The sequence below is a fragment of the Phyllobates terribilis genome, unplaced genomic scaffold (assembly GCF_046119375.1).
Source record: "Phyllobates terribilis strain yellow unplaced genomic scaffold, ASM4611937v1 Scaffold_1__5_contigs__length_1240528914, whole genome shotgun sequence".
Lineage (NCBI taxonomy): Eukaryota > Metazoa > Chordata > Amphibia > Anura > Dendrobatidae > Phyllobates > Phyllobates terribilis.
In genome coordinates, this window is record NW_027362761.1 from 519,485,458 (window position 1) to 519,500,343 (window position 14,886).

At 44.2% G+C, this 14,886-nt stretch overlaps 1 protein-coding gene across 2 annotated transcripts in view; it reads left to right on the plus strand.

Moving 5' to 3' along the window:
* NIM1K (NIM1 serine/threonine protein kinase) overlaps positions 1-14,785 on the plus strand; it is an 82,149-nt gene extending 67,364 nt beyond the window's left edge. For both annotated transcript variants that reach the window (XM_073680294.1, XM_073680293.1), the window contains exons 2-4: positions 2,769-3,613; positions 5,123-5,391; positions 8,619-14,785. In XM_073680294.1, the coding sequence (XP_073536395.1) occupies positions 3,313-3,613; positions 5,123-5,391; positions 8,619-9,368 (1,320 nt within the window). In that variant the 5' untranslated portion in view covers positions 2,769-3,312 and the 3' untranslated portion in view covers positions 9,369-14,785. The remainder of the gene's footprint in view (positions 1-2,768; positions 3,614-5,122; positions 5,392-8,618) is intronic.
* Positions 14,786-14,886: the final 101 nt, after the last annotated feature.

The following is a 14,886-nucleotide window of genomic DNA, read 5'->3' on the forward strand; positions in this document are numbered from 1 at the left end:
GCTGGTGGTACTTCCTGCTTGGTCATGCCCGGGGTCGAGGCGTGTGACGTCACAGGGGTCGCGGCTCCCGTTTGAGGCCTAGTCTGCGGCGGTGACGTTGCAGCGACGGGCACGGCAGGATAGACTTCGGGCTCTGCGACGGGGAGCTGGGGCAGGTTCGCGGTTTCCCGGTTTGGGGTATAGACGTCCCCTTTACCTGCCTCCACTCGTTCGGCTCCCTTCTCGGCGCCGTCTCCGGCCTTCAATCCTCCCGCGCCATCCTCAGAGGCGGTCTGTTTCCTCGTCTCGGGTGGCGTGCTCCGCTGACAGGTCTCGGTCTGCTGGGCCATCTCTCGGCTCCACTCCGCCAACGTCTCTCGCTGCACCCGGGCCATCCTCCTTGCGAGGCCCTCCAGAGCGGTCTGCGCACACTCCCGGTCTCGGGGGAGCTGTGCTAGGACCTCCACTAGGCCTAGTGGGGTCATTGTTTCCAGCAGGCTCCTGACCAACGGGTCGGTGCTGCTCTGCTCTCCTTCAGTTGTCTCTAGCAGGCTCCTGGCCAGCGGGCCGGTGCTGCTCTGCTCTCTCTCCTCAGTTTCTAGCAGGCTCCTGGCCAACGGGCCGGTGCTGCTCTGCTTTCTCGCCATCTCCGGGTAAGCTCCTCCGATATTCTTCTCCCGGCTTCTTGCCTCCGGGTGCGCTCGCTCCAGACTGCTCCAAGCGGCACCCATCTTTTTTCTCTCCTTTCGTCTCCTCCCACCTCGAGGGCGGTCCCGGGGCCACTTGGTGACTGTCAGCTCCAGGGGCTGTTCTTTCACGCTGACAGACACCTCTAGCATCACAGTCTCTGTTGGTGGGGGCGGTTTCCACTTTTGGCGCCATTTTCGGTCCTGGCCCACGATGGGAGGTGGCCTCTCGCCACCCTCTGGCACGCCCATAATGGCGTCCGCTCTTCCAAGGCGGGAAACCTTTGGAAATGGCGGGAATCGCTTCCCAGTGGCGGGAAACTCTGCAGATGGCGGGAAAAAGCTGTTAATGGCGGACAACCGGCGGGAATCGACCTGTGATGGAGTCCGATGGCGGGGACCCTCCGGAACCGGCAGGAGACTTCTTTTTGAGGTAAACTCGCACTTTTCTTCAGGCACGCAGTACCCGGGTGTTGCGGGCACGTAATCCTGCCGACTACGCCAAAGTTGACGCGCCCCCTGGGCCATATTCGTTAGTGGGAATATCCGGAGCCGGATCAGATGGGGGTTGTAGTCTTCCGAGTGGCTGTGACCCGGTCCGTGCCCAGGGTGTCAAACTCAGTTGTATGTGGCAGTCCTACAGATGTTATAAGTTCTTTATTGTCGACTACGCCACCCGTTGTGTTGCGGTCACTATGGCCGCCGCTGCAGCAGGGTCCGCTGAGGCTGATGGTGTAGGTGCAGCTTGTGATGGTATAACCCCCAACGGGTGGGGTATAGCCTCAGGGGGTCAGGTGCAGAGGATGGGGGTTGTGGTGGTGCAGCATAGGTGTTAAAGGAAGACAGAGTCGGGTTGTGCAGTTTAGGGTATTTACTCACTGCTGATGTTCCCGGTCACTCCAGCTTCAAGTGACCTCCCGAGCCGTGCTGCATCCACCAGGTCCTGGATCCAGCCAACCCCCAAGCGAGTCCGGAGCGTGACCCTGAGCTCTCCTTCTGTCCTTTCTCTGGCCGTCCCCACTATTGATCCACCCAGGTCCAGCTCCCTCGGGCCTTCTGTTGGGTGACCCTTGGCCTTGGGTTCCCTGACCCTCCACGTGGTATGCCTTCGTGGTGGATGTGGTGGGTGGCCGTGGCAGACGCTGCCCACGGCCTCCGGTCTCTGGCTGGGGTGTGTTTTTGCCCCCCACCAGCTTGGGTTCCGGTACCCTAATGCCGACTCTTCACCCGTAGCTTGAATTTGGGGTCTTAGAGTCCTCTCTTCTGCTTCCCCCTCTGGGTCTCTCTTTCTTTCTCCTCTCTCTGTCTCTGGGACTGCTCTGCTCCTCTTCCTCCTCTGCAAAGGCTGACAGACTGACTGACCCTGATCTAAGATGGTGCCCACCTTATATACTCCCTCTATGTGTGAGCTCAGGTGACCAGCACCCAATGAGCTCCTATCTTTACCCAGGCTGCTCCCCCTATCTGCCCCTACACTACTTGGGATGTTCCACCCCCCTCCCACTCCAGCCAGGAACAGACTCGGTCGTACCTGCACATTTCTAAGTGGGAGTACCGTCGGTCTGCTCCTCGGAAATGGGATGTATGTAGTGCATGCAGCCTACCGAGCTCAGGTCCACACTCCATCCTTACCCGGGAGTGGAATATCACACCTCTGGGTTGAGGTGCAATACCCCTGTAGCAGCCGAATCCTCAGGGTGCTACATATGCAAATCACATACTTGTGGTCACGCAGCCTAAAGCCGGAAAACCCCTTTAACAACAAGTATTGTACAACATGGCCCCATAGACTTTTATGGATGTAGTATTATGTATCTTACAACTGGGTACATAATCCATAGACATTTATGGATGTAGTTTACAACTTTGGAGTTCGCATGGAGCCGTATTACTGTTGTGCTTGAGATCAAAAGCACATTTAGGTTTTGGTATAGGGGGGGGTTTACGTTTTGTGCATTACTTTTGTAGTTCCTCCATTTGGAACAAACTTTTGACAATGACGTCATGCCGCCCCATTATAAGCTCACCAGCTCACCCCTGTGTGTGTGTGAAATAAGTGGTTTACATATATGTTAATCATATTCTTTCCATTTCTTTCCTTAGTGGGACCAGACGTCTGGATAACTTTTGAGAAGGCTCAGAGGCGTCTAATGCAGACTTGTCTGTGCTAAGGAGGCTAATGTGACATTGCAGTCGCTTAATCCTGTTCTGTCATGTCATGTGACTCAGAAAGTGACTTATTACCCTGGAGCACTAGCCAGCGTCTGCAGATCTGCAGGATTTTTCCCTAAGGCTGGAAGCTGTTCCTCACGTGTAGACCTTTCAGAGCTGAGGACATCGGACAAGGCAGTCAACCGGAAGATGAAACCGAAGAAAAGCTCTGAAATATCTTCCTCTGATGAAATGAGAAGTAGAGGTGAGGCGTCTCCTACATGAGGTCTTCTGGAAACACTTTTTGAAGAACTTACATTCTTTGAGGAGGAACTTGAGACTCATCCATGAGACTTTGAGACGTTTCCTTCTAAAAAAAAGTGCTTCCTCCCTCATTCGCTTGACATTATTGAACATTTTTGATTATTAGACCATCTGGCTGAGACTTGTTATATTCTACCATTGTATAATAAGACTAGTAACTAAAGGTGCCCAAATGTTGACCATGACAGCAATGTACATGAATGGAGGGGGTCCGGGACACCAGCGGTACAACCGCTGGAACAAGCAGGACAGCCTGGAAGATTACGCCCGCTCAGAGTGCTATGAACAAGATGGAGAAGGGAAGCAGCGCAAGCTGACGCCCTTTCAGAAGCTCACCCATGATATGTCACACGACGAGAAGACGGTCAAGGAGATGGCACTGGGTAAAAGGATCGGTCTTTATAGACTGCGTGGGGAAATAGGAAGTGGAAATTTCTCACAAGTCAAACTTGGGATTCATGTCCTTACCAAAGGTAACATTCGTGTTCAGAGTAAATGGTTCTCATTTATTTTTCAAAAATATGTTGACGTATTGGACTTTAGTTTGCTCTCTGTGTATTTTTTTTGCATGAACTTATCTATAAGGGGGTGGGAATAGTTTGCAGTTATACTTGGGGCTTAAGGGGACCAAATTTATAAAATCATGATAGTTGGGCCCTGGTAATGGACATTACATTGGAGCACAGGAGATTCTAATTTCTTGCATTGTGTTAGGATTTACAATGATGTCAAATGGGTTTTCAAATCCTGAATTGAAAAAAACACCAACATTTATCATGGACAAAGAAGATACTCACTTACTGCTTCTCTTTTAGCGAAGTCTAGGTCTCCAGCAGGTCTACATGGTTCACCATGAATCACCCGCGGGGGACCCAGGAACTGCTAGAGATGAGCAACAGGGATTGGTAAGGGTAAAATCAGGATGATTTGCCGTCTCTTCCTGAGAATAAAGGGACAAAGGTGTTTGGAGTTCAACAATTTTTCTCTAGTGGGAGTGTCTCTCCTGGTAATACAGGCTGGATCAGATTGCTGTGTGTATCCAGAGTACTACTATCTTCACTCGCTTTCATCTAACAGCACAACTCCAGAGCTGCCCTTATTTCCTCTCTGTGTGCTTTCCTCCTTGTCTATAACCTGTTTTCTCTGCCCTCCATAAATATTTAGAGACTTTCCCCCCTTTCCATTGCAGATCTGTTTATAACCCCTCCATGCTGTTATCTCTAACAATGAGAGAAGGGAGAGGGAAGCAGGGAGGGTGGTCAGGATGGAGAAAGAGCTCTAAAAGATTTGTAGTAATATTATTGGGCACTTAGCTCAATAAAGGACAATCTCGCTGCAGCAGCAAAATGGTAAAACCTTTTTAAAAAAGACTACTTCGAAATCTGCTAAACTTTGCATTTAGAAAGCAAATGAACATTAAAAAAATGAAGTGCAAAGGTGAACAATTGCCTTTAGTATGTGAAGTGTCTCAGCTTCAGCACTTAGCTGCGCACGACAAATGCGACCCCATGTAGAGGATGAATGTTCCTCTCGGCCGCCTTCACCCATACTGATCCTGACTGTGCTGTCTCTTGGCAGAGATACAAGTTCCTGTCACTGGTGGCACAGGATGGATGGTACATGACTCATACAGCTAAAGGGGCAGCACTTGAGAGTTGCTGTTTCACATTACTACAGCAGCTGGGGGATAAATACAACTTTAAAGGGTTTTTATTTTTTCATTTTGTCATTTTTTTTGTTAACTCTTGAATTTCGGAGATGGGAATTGTGCCACAGATTACGCTACTTGAAAAAGTTGTCCAACTTAAAATGATATAAAATGACAAAGTGAATCCCAACCATCACTTCCAAGCTCCTACTTTAGTCTCTGTAGCCTGATGTCCATCGATGATGTTTTGACAATAAATGTGACCACTGCAGCCAATCCCTGGCATAGTCTATTTTTTAATGGTAGTAAACTTGTATTTATTCTCTATCCCTAGAAAAAGTTGCAATCAAAATATTGGACAAGACCAAACTGGACCAGAAGACTCAGCGTCTGCTATCACGAGAGATTTCCAGTATGGAGAAACTTCATCACCCTAATATCATCCGGCTTTATGAGGTGGTGGAGACTCTGTCTAAGCTGCATCTCGTGATGGAGTATGCAGGAGGCGGGGAGCTATTTGCCAAAATTAACACAGACGGAAAATTATCTGAATCAGAAAGCAAAGTGATCTTCTCGCAGATAGTGTCTGCTGTGAAGCATATGGTGAGACATGGCTTCCACATATTTTTAGATCATATGTGAGATATGCACCTTGAAGGTCCTTGTATACTGAACCAATATCCAAATCATTCTATGATTTACCCCAAACCAGTAACAGTGGTATTCAAATGGAGATAATACTGGAGACATTTTGGACGAATACTGGGATTGGACACCTCTTTATTGAAGTATATGGCACTGGTCTCAGATCTTGTAGACATGCCATAAATGTCTAAGATTGGGGAACCCCTTTAAAGACTATATGTTAGAGATGGTTCAAACAGATTCAAAGGATCCTGTCCAGCGGCCACATCGGTAGTCTGTGGCCACCGGACAGAGCCCTGCAAACCACCTCTTACCTGGCGGCATCACTGACTACTCCTTAGATTAGCTCTCAATGGTCCAAAAGGAGATGTTCTCCAGAAGCAAAGGAAAGTAGTGAAAACCCATAATACTTACGTGTTTTGGTCAGGAAAACCCTTAATCACACCTGGATCCAGCTATGATTAAGGGTTTTTCTGACTGAAACAAGTAGGATTATGTTTTTTTTTAATATTTGCACATTCTGTCATTTTTTTTTATCCTATATGATTAAAGGTCAAGTTTTAACTACCTTTATTTGGTCCCTTTTGGTCCATTGAGAGCTATTTGACCTGGAAGCCAGACCAGTGCCTACTCCATGCACCACACCCTGATCACAGACTGTCTACCCTAGAAGTCTCCTGGGATAATTATCTCTAAGGCCATGTTCACACATTCAGTATTTGGTCAGTATTTTACCTCAGTATTTGTAAGCTAAAACCAGGAGTGGGTGATAAATACAGAAGTGGTGACGTGTTTCTATTATACTTTTCCTCTGATTGTTCCACTCCTGGTTTTGGCATACAAATACAGAGGTAAAAAACTCACCAAATACTCAACGTGTGCACGTGGCCTTACACAGAAGTGGTGAGTTGAATTGACACTTTTTCTATTTTTTTGTATACTCTATTGATTAGTCAGACTGCCGCGACATCATTGTTCTGGTGGGATGCACATGTGATGTCACGTCAGGCTGGCTAATCAAAAGAAGAGCTGCAGATGCTGGCAGAAAGGAGGCGGTTCACAGGGCTCCCATTTGGCGGCTACAGACTACTGTCGAGTCCGCTGGATCGAGGGCTATGTATCAATTCACACTATTTTTAGTATCTATCATTACATAACAAATATTCTAACCTCACCCTAGGCAGCTGTGGAATATATTGAATATAGTGGGGTGAGAATTGTTGTAATTTTGGCTGTTTTTCTTCTCTCTGCTGCTTTTTGTAAATGTACACCTTCAATCCATACGTGAGCTCTGTGACCATCAGGTGCCTCCTGCTGCGCTTCCCTCCCCTCTCACAGCATGAGTCCCATACAAAGGCTGAGGAGGACAACAAAGTGTCACCAACTCACTTTCTAGTATTTACTCTTATATACAAGCGGAATAGTGAACATTTAAAAAGAGCCTATAGATAGGGAGAGAGGAACTACAGGCTGTGGGAAGTTAAAGACATTCAGTACACATACCCTTAAAGGGGTTTTCTGCTTTCAGTTCCCCGGTTGCAGGTTGTTTTGAAAGAAAAATCTGTGTTTTCTCAGCCTACCTCCAGGGAAAGTGAGTAAAGCACAGTTTATCTTAAAACAACCTGCACCCGGGAGACAGGGATTTCCGAAACCGAAAAAAAAAACCTTTAAGGGTATGTGTACAGAATGCCACATGCTCTGTGGGTGAAATTTGTATGCTGCTTCTGTAGGGGTACTTTGCCCCATGCTCTGTGGATGAATTTCAAGTGGATTCCAACTGTAACCTGCCTTAAAAAGCGCTGTAAACCCGCTGCAAAAAATGAACAGTGCACAGCAAAGTCAAAACGGGATTGCGGTGCACATGTTCTATCTTATGTCACTGCTTTTAAGCACTCCAGTCTCAGAAGAAAAGTAGTCAATATATGTGACTGCAGACTACCAAATAGTGACAGCAAGCAATGAGCCCGTTGAAAGGATTCCACCATATTCTTTGTGCTGATGCATACTTACGGTCACATGCTGACTAGACTCCTGTGTTTCTTTCAATTCTATTCCATTGAGAGAAGCTATGTGAGACTAGTCGGCATGTGCACATGAGTTTGTATGTTCTCCCCATGTTTGTGTGGGTTTCCTCCGGGTTCTCCGGTTTCCTCCCACACTCCAAAGACATACTGATAGGGAATGTAGATTGTGAGCCCCAATGGGGACAGTGCCAATATTGTCTCTGAAGCTCTATGAAATTAATGGCGCTATAATAATAATCTTTTTATTTATATAGCGCCAACATATTCCGCAGCGCTTTACAATTCAGACAATTTACAAACATTATGGCGCTGTCCCCATTGGGGCTCACAATCTACATTCTCTATCAATATGTCTTTGGAATGTGGGAGGAAACCGGAGAACCCGGAGGAAACCCACACAAACAAGGGGAGATCATACAAACTCCTTGCAGATGTTGTCATTGGTGGGATTTGAAACCAGGACCCCATCGCTGCAAAGCTGCAGTGCAAACCACTGAGCCACCAGTGAGTAAAATTAAATAAATAAGTGTGCAAATCAACACATGAATGCACACCTGCATGGGGAATCGTAATAGTGTGCACGTCACACACCATCACAGTTTGGCAGTCTGCACATAAATTGACTGTAAACTTTTCTTCTGAGACCGAGAAATCCCTGTAATCGCAAGATTTTTCAGATCTGTATTACAGATGCAATTATTTGGGGACTCTATTGACTTCTATAGGCAATCCTTAGGTGCAAATTGTCATCCCATGATACATGCAATATTTTATTTTATGGAGTCAATCTCTGTATGTGTCCAGACAGAAAATCATTAATTAATTAATTTTAGATCCGAGTGAAGGCAGTATTGTCCTCTCTTGAAATAAAAATTGGTCTTGTGAATGAGCCATAGATAGTAATAACTGTAATAGTAAGTGGATACTTTAACTGCCTTTTGAGGTCAGAGATCAGGTTCTAAAGAATAGGTGCAGCATAAGAGAAGTTTCAGATTACCGCTCAATGGAAATTCACACATCTATTCCTCTGTTCTGTGTTACAATCCGTTCTGCACGTTCTGTCCTTTGTTCATACAATAATTGTAAAATGCCTAATCCTTTAATTATACTTTGCAAATCTGATTAACTGCCATCCAACCTTTATTTTTTTTTAATCCTCAGCATGACAACCAAATCATACACAGAGACCTGAAAGCGGAAAACGTCTTCTACACAAGTAACACATGCGTGAAGGTCGGAGATTTTGGATTTAGCACAATAAGTAAAAAAGAAGAAACTCTAAACACATTTTGTGGTTCTCCTCCCTACGCCGCCCCGGAACTTTTTCGAGATGAACACTACATTGGCGTTTTCGTTGATATCTGGGCGTTAGGCATACTTCTGTACTTCATGGTGACGGGCAGTATGCCGTTCCGAGCAGACACAGTGGCCAAATTAAAGAAGTGCATTCTTGATGGGACATATGCCATTCCTCCTGTCGTATCTGAACCCTGTCAGAGACTGATTAAGGGGATGCTCCAGCCGACACCATCAGAAAGATGCAGTGTGGATTACATCATGAATAGTGAATGGATGCATACCATCCAGTATCCAAAACCATTAGAACCCTTCAAATTGGATCCAAAACACTTATTGGATAAGAGTACCCTAAAGGATGACGAAACAGAAGTGAAGAACACTTTGGAAAATTTAGGCATTACAGAAGATCATATTCTTAACAATCGAGGCAAAGACTCACGAAGCTCAATAACTGGGCTTTATCGGATTGTTCTTCACAGAGTCCAGAAGAAAAGAGCCGTAGAGTGCGTCCCGATAATAACCAATCCAGAACCAAAAGAAAAGACCACAAAGAGGCCTCACCGAACCCGCCGAGAAATACGGCACACGTCTAAATTTTGTTCCATTTTATAATACTTTTAAAAATTCTTGACCAAATGAATCGAAATACCCCAGAAACGAGAGGCTGCTTACTTACTTTTATATCTTTATACAGTTTTTCAGTGATGCCTTTACCTTTTTGCAAATATTTCACCCCTCAAACAGCTTCAATGTTTGTCTAAATGATTTGCTTTAAGGAAATTGAGAGTGCCAATGCTGTCGTTTAGCAAATTCACATCCACACCATAATAGAACAGGCAAGAAGTCTGGTTCACCTGAGAAAATGGCAACCTCCTTGGTGTCACTCTGCAATAGTCATCTTCAAGTTAAAGATGACCTGTCACTTAGAATATCCAAGAACCCTGAGGCAACAGAGGATAATCCTTTAAAAGTTAGATGTTTATTCCATAATATTAAAAAATCACAATAATAGGAAAACAAGGCAAGGTTTCGCCCATATCTGGCCTTTCTCAAGCCTCACAATACAGCTTTCATAGCCTCGGGATTCTTGGATATTCTACTGCTTTTAGGCCTAGTGAAAGGCGATACCGAGCAAGCACAGAACTTATCAATGGTGCATGGGACTTGGTCACTGGATTACGAGGACCTGTCACTTGCCATAAATATGTGTTGTTTTTTACTGACTGTAAATGCCGCTATTCTCCCGAATCTGCCGATGGTTTTCTTTTGTTTCCTCTCCATCCTGAGATATGCCCCCTGGAATATATCTGTTGTTTTTTTTGGCCAACTGGGCCTCATGAAGACTTCCGTAGAGAAGAGTCAAGAACAATGCCCACTTGGCTAAACGGACTAGATATAATGTACATGGAATAGTGGCCATATCTCAGGAACGGAGAGGCGCAGAAAAAAAAGAAAAGCAACGCCAGATTAAGGAGAATAATGGCATTTACACCAAATACTAAAACAAAACATATTATGGCAAAATGACAAATCCAACATTAAAAATGTTTTGGTATAATTTTTATGTCTAACGTTATTTTTAACGCCAATATTAGTCTTGCTGTACAAATTCAGAACTCTGTGCCAGGACGAAATGACCAACGCTTTACAGGAATGTCATAAAACATTGATCATTTGTACAGATTCCCAGATCAGGGTTGCTATTGTCAGCAGATAGACAATCATTGAAAATAAAATAATGGAATACTCCAGATAAAACTGTGTTATGCTTAGATCAGAGGCCGAGGAATAGGGGCACAGCATTTACTCTTTGGTGTGCTTTACACCTTGTACCCTATACATAACACAATGGGGCTTGTTGGCCAAAATTATCTGTTGATTAACCAATATAGCAATTTATAAAAACTCCGATCTTAAAGGCTACCTGCCAGGACGATGTCACTACTGAAGTTATGATATGGCGCTGTAGGTCCTAGTGGAAGAAAAAAAATTACACCTGATATGATGATACCTGTACTCTGATGTGTCAGCGCTGAGAAATCAAGATTTGAAGGCGTAGGCAAATTATCTTGGAAGTGCATTGTGGATAAAGGTGGTGTTGATGCACGTCAAAAGCAGTGACACTCCCTCAATGCACTTCCATGATAATTTTCATGTGTCCTTTAGGAGAAAGCCACTTCCAGGCTCTTCTGGCAGCGGCTTATCGCCGCACTGAACAAAATGATTGACTATTGAACCTCAACAGGTCGGATCCTTCTCTCCCCTGACATAATCTGTCTGGGAAGGGTCAGGAGGCCCCCTATACTTTAGATCGCCATCCGATCCTGCAAAATCAGCGGGTTCAGCTGACTTTATCTAATGTGCATGGAGGTGGGGCCTTTAAACCTTAGATAAAAGTTGGGTAATGGATGAACAGTCGTTGAGTCATTTCGCTTTTCACAGCCATACACATTTTAATTGTCATTGGCGGTTACAATTGTTTAAAACGGCCATACGCCTTCAAATATGGCAGATGAGTAACGTCCAATGTATGTGTAGGAGCGATGTGCATTACAGAAGGATTCCTTTCATTGAAGGATTGTTCGTGTACCAGCAGTAAACTTCAAACATGGCCGTCTTCATAGTGGACAACATGTCCTCAGTTGGCCAAAACGAAACGATCAGTTGTCATATTCCACACAGGGACCGTTCGTTATGATTGAATCTTCCATTTTCATCAACTTTGCTTGAATATTAGGCTCCTTTAGTCGAACTATAGAACTTTTCATTGACTTGTCCACGTTAGAAGACATGACCTACAGTAGGAAAGCAGTCAGATATTGCAGGTGTTCTCCTTCTTTTCGGAGCTGAGTGACCATGATAAAAGCTTCAAAAATTATATGATGTTAATGGGAACAGGATTAATATATAAATTATCAGATCGTGGAATAAAGCAGATGTGCATAATAATACCAGACCGGTAATCCGTATCCACTGGAGACATCTGATGAGTGAGTACGTGGCAATTAGCTGGTGTTCAGGCTGTTCATTAAAGAAGATGACTGTAATCTGCTCCGCTCCTGTGTTGGTCCCCCTAACAACCCATTATTGCCTACCTCTTTTTCCAAACATCACACATCCTTACGGAGGTCCCCCTAACAACCCATTATTTACACTCCTACCTCTTTTTCCAAACATCACACATCCTTAGGGAGCAGTCAGACGTCTGTATAAATCGGATCAAGATCGTAACGCAATGCCAGACTGGCCGGCGGCTCTCGAGCGTGACAGCTTCATATATTTCTATCTCACACTTGGGTCGGGAGAGCCGCCGGCCAGTCCGGCATTGCGTTACGATCTTATGTTCGATTTATACAGTCCTTACAAACATTCATTTCATCCCTGCCCCTAGAGGTGCTCCGAACCCACCCAGGAGCTTCTACTTTTGCTTTTTTTTTCTTTAAGCCCCACCCTTTGTGATCTGGCTTGCGGGACTGTCCCACCAAAAATTGAGTTAGTGGGTACGCATGACTACATAACTTACAGTCATTCCTAAAACCTTCCTCCTATATCAGCTTGTTTTCATCTTGAAGTTAGGATTTTTTTTATGTATACTTCTATTTTTTTCATTGATTTTGTGTGTGGGGGGGCCTAAAACAGGTCTGTGAAGCAAGGAGAGGCAGACTACTGTATAGCAGGCAAAATTATCTGCAATTCTTTCAGTGCATGAACCTGGACCCACTATACAAAATACATTAACAGGTCAATTACAATAAGAGACATATTTTCTACAAAGATGGGTAATACTGAGCGGCTGCAGTCGTGTTGGGTTTTGAAATACTTGGCGTAATTTTTGACGGTTCCAACTCAATTGTACGTTGACGCATGAATATTGGATATAAGTAAATTTTTTATAAATGTTACTTACTTTTTGTCTTTATTGTGTAACAAATTTAACAGAGTCCCTATATTTTTGGTTGAACCCTATACATATAAATATAGTGTTTACCATACTGATAGGAATTCGTACTAAACTTTTTATTAACCAGTGGATTTTGGGTTGATATTTTTCTAGGTCTGTAATTCACAAAGAATCGAGCTTACTGGTAACCACTGTTAGACAGGATACATTTTTGGAAATCACTATTTTTGATATGGATTCGTCTTCCTGAGTATACTTTGGGTTGTAGTAATTTTAGTGTTGACCAATAATGATTGTTCATTATATCAGAAAGATGTCATTACACACTTACTTACTTTTCATTACCGCCCTATTAGTTTTGAAGATGTAGATGACGACAATGACTTCTGCTAAGTAATATAGAAGCCATTGATCTTGTACCTGTTTTGGGAATTGGGAGCAGGGAAAGGTTCCCCCACCTTCAACTTTTGCACATTCTCACTTCTTAAAACCAGTCCTGGAAATCTTCCATAATCTGTTATAGAGAAAAGAACATTGCATCAATTAAGTCAATTTACAATGTATTTGCTTAATTCTTGGTGTGTCTCTTAAAATGTTAAAATCACTGTATAATTAAAGGGACATGTGACATAAAACATGCCTAACAGTAACAGAAGTGATACTCACTCCACTGATACCCATCAGTCCCATTCCAACATTTTCCTCCCACCCCAGTATCAACCGCCTGCTGGAGTGACAACGTCCTGACACAGGGACTTGTGAGCAGCTGCAGACAATCACTGGTCACCACCTAGCTGAGCAATCATTTCCGCTGTGGCGAGGAGGCAGAAAGTAGAGACCAGTTGGGGACTCACGAACAGGACTGTTGGTGGATCAGTAAGGCGAGTATAACTTCCTTAGTTTTTCATGCCATTCTGATCAATATTATTATTTTTTAATTCCTAAGTGGATGACCCCTTTAAGGCCATATAAATGTGGGACTTTTGGTTCTACTATTTCTATGACCATTTATATAGAACAACTTTTCCCTTCATAGGTAAGGCCTCACTCACAATGCTAGCTGTTTTTCTCATACCATAAGATTTCCACCAGTGTGCTCGATCAGATTTTGGTCCGTGTATCAGTTTTTATGATCATGCTGTCATCCATTTTTCTCATATGGAAAAAATAAAAACTGATTGCGGTTTCCCAAACTTCTCCTAGCATTATAAAGTAAAAAATGGACAACACAAGGATGGACGTAGAATAGCTTCTGAGTAGGAATGAGCGGACCCGTGGAAGTGCGGTTTCGTGGGTTCATCCAAATTTTAGCCCAAAGTTCAGTTCTGGTACCAGAACTCTACCTGAACCCCACATAATTCAATAGGGACCCGAACTTTGGTGTTGTAAAATGGTCTCTCTCTTTTTTCCGTTTTACAGACAGCTTCATGTACTTCTACGAGACGGTCATGCCGAGGTCAAGAGACCCGCGGCTAATCCGTGCATTGTGGTCCGTGCTTGGACCGAGATCCACGGACGTCTGCATGAGCCTTTACACCAACACTAGGATGAAAAGTTTTTCGATGAGCTTTGCCTGAAGAATGTTAATAATCCAGATCACTATATGAACACCATGTACATACACAGGGAAATCTAGATCTATTTACCGAGCGGTAAAATTGGCCAGACTTGGATCTACAGACCCTTCACAAACGAGCTAATCGTTTTAGGAAATAGGTGACCATTATCTTGTCTTGGGCTCAGCGCCCAGTGTAGAAGGACAGTGAACATACAAACGCTTCCCGGAAGGTCAGTCATTGGCGGCACGGCTTGCGAATCCCGTCTGCAGCCTCATACGTGCATTTTGCAGCAATATTTCACACGGCTCTCTACTGTATCGTCCACTGGTTATCGGCATGTGCACTTTATCCTCGTTTTGCATCTTCGTTACCTGTAAATTATCGTACCATGTTTGAGTAAATCTTTAAATATTGTGTTATTTTGCATCTTTTTGTGTTTTTCTGTAGTGCATGCTGAGGACTACATTAATGACACCCATTGTAATTCAGTGCCGGTCGTATTGAGCAGCTTGCAGTGCGATTTTTGGTCTCTGATGTTAAATGTTCTATAAATCACTATTTTACTATTATTTGGATACTGTCATTAATCGCGTGCCTTCAGTAGTGTTCATTGTGGGGAGATACAATACAAACGCCAGACAAAAAGGTTGAAAGAAACAAAGGATGCCGG